A 1565-nucleotide genomic window follows, 5' to 3' on the forward strand; every position below is an offset into this window, starting at 1 on the left:
ATGTGATTTGGGCAGTGTTATTAGTGACTCTTTCAATACCACATTTTGGCAGAAAATGATAGAAAAGGGACAAATATGAGGAGATAAAGAGTTGTTTGAGCAGAGAGATGAAGGAAAGGGTTATAGATTACTCTGGGATTGAAGGCAAGATGGAAAAAGAAGATGACAATCTTAAGGGAGAGAAGGTCTAATAAAGCAGAAGTGTTTTATTTTTTGCCTGGGGAAGGGTTTGGTGTTGGCTTACTTCTCTATCCCTCCCCCCAGCGTATTTAATGTTAAAGAAAAATGTTAGTGGAAGGTTAAATAAGAAACAGGTTTTCTATACAATTAGGAAGGATTAACAAAGCTGAAAGTGGCTAACTTGCCTCTCCTATCTCAAAATATAGAATTGAGAAATCATGGAAACGCAGAAATTTTTCTGAGAATAGAGGTTGAGGCTCAGCAGATTACATTACTGATTCTTACAGCATAAAGGAAGACCGTGCGTGTTCCACTACCAAACAGCTGCTAAAGCCTTGTGTTGGGTCTGTGAGTCTCTTATACAGTAACCCAGCATAGTACCTTTCTCTGTACCATAATACCTACATAAAATTGATATTAGTGGTCTTACTGTATCTCTAGATTTTTATGATGATAAAATATTTAATTTGGAGTTTAAGTTTGTATTAAATATATACTTCTATGTTTTTTTTTCAGTAATTTCTCCCTTAAATAGTTGACATAAGAGAGAGTAATGTATGTTGAAGGCAGCATAGTTCTATACTCCACAATATACATAATAAGGTTTCTTATATTCATAAATGTAGATTATTTTTGCTTTGGATTATTCAGGTATAATGTTAATACCCTAAGGCAATAACTTTTAAAATAAAAAAAAATTGTTTTTCTTTACAGTGATGGTATTATTAGAGTGTTTACAGAATCAGAAGATAGAATGGCAAGTGCTGAAGAGATCAAGGCTTTTGAAAAAGAGCTCTCTCAGGCAACCATTGATTCCAAAACTGGTGATTTAGGAGACATTAATGCTGAGCAGCTTCCTGGGAGGGAACATCTGAATGAACCTGGTAAATACTTCAGTGTATGTAGTAGTGGAAAATGCCACCATATTTGCCTTTAGGACTAATTAAGATTGTTAAGGGAAAAACTTTGTTTTGTTGGTATCTTGGTGTTGTTTTCATTGCCATGTATTGATTCTTGAGAATTTTTACTATTATACATAATCCCTGAGAGAAACAATGTTCTTCTTGCTTCTGCCTCACGGTTTAGACTTTGAGCTAAGATTCCCATAAACAGAACTTTAAAAAAAAAATCATCCAGCCCTTGGCTTATATGTAGTAGATACTCAGAAGTCACTCATGTACTACTTTTTGGCTGATTGCATGATACAGAGGAGCTGTGCAGACTAAATATAAAAATGAGTTTAAATAAAGCATTATCTACATAATGAGTTGGAGATCATTTTAAATTGAAATCAGAGGACAGTAATCATCTCAAATGATGTCTTATGTTGCATATATCTGTTGCCAATTATACCAGTGCTTCTCAAAGCTTGGGTCTTAGACCTC

At 34.4% G+C, this 1565-nt stretch overlaps 1 protein-coding gene across 1 annotated transcript in view; it reads left to right on the forward strand.

The window, feature by feature from the left end:
* PLAA (phospholipase A2 activating protein) overlaps nt 1-1565 on the forward strand; it is a 43854-nt gene that overhangs the window by 24942 nt on the left and 17347 nt on the right. Inside the window, exon 7 of the mRNA XM_023508880.1 lies at nt 895-1114. Coding sequence (XP_023364648.1) covers nt 895-1114 — 220 coding nt within the window. The remainder of the gene's footprint in view (nt 1-894; nt 1115-1565) is intronic.

Source organism: Otolemur garnettii, unplaced genomic scaffold (assembly GCF_000181295.1).
Source record: "Otolemur garnettii isolate 467f Iridium unplaced genomic scaffold, OtoGar3 scaffold00006, whole genome shotgun sequence".
NCBI classification, from domain to species: domain Eukaryota; kingdom Metazoa; phylum Chordata; class Mammalia; order Primates; family Galagidae; genus Otolemur; species Otolemur garnettii.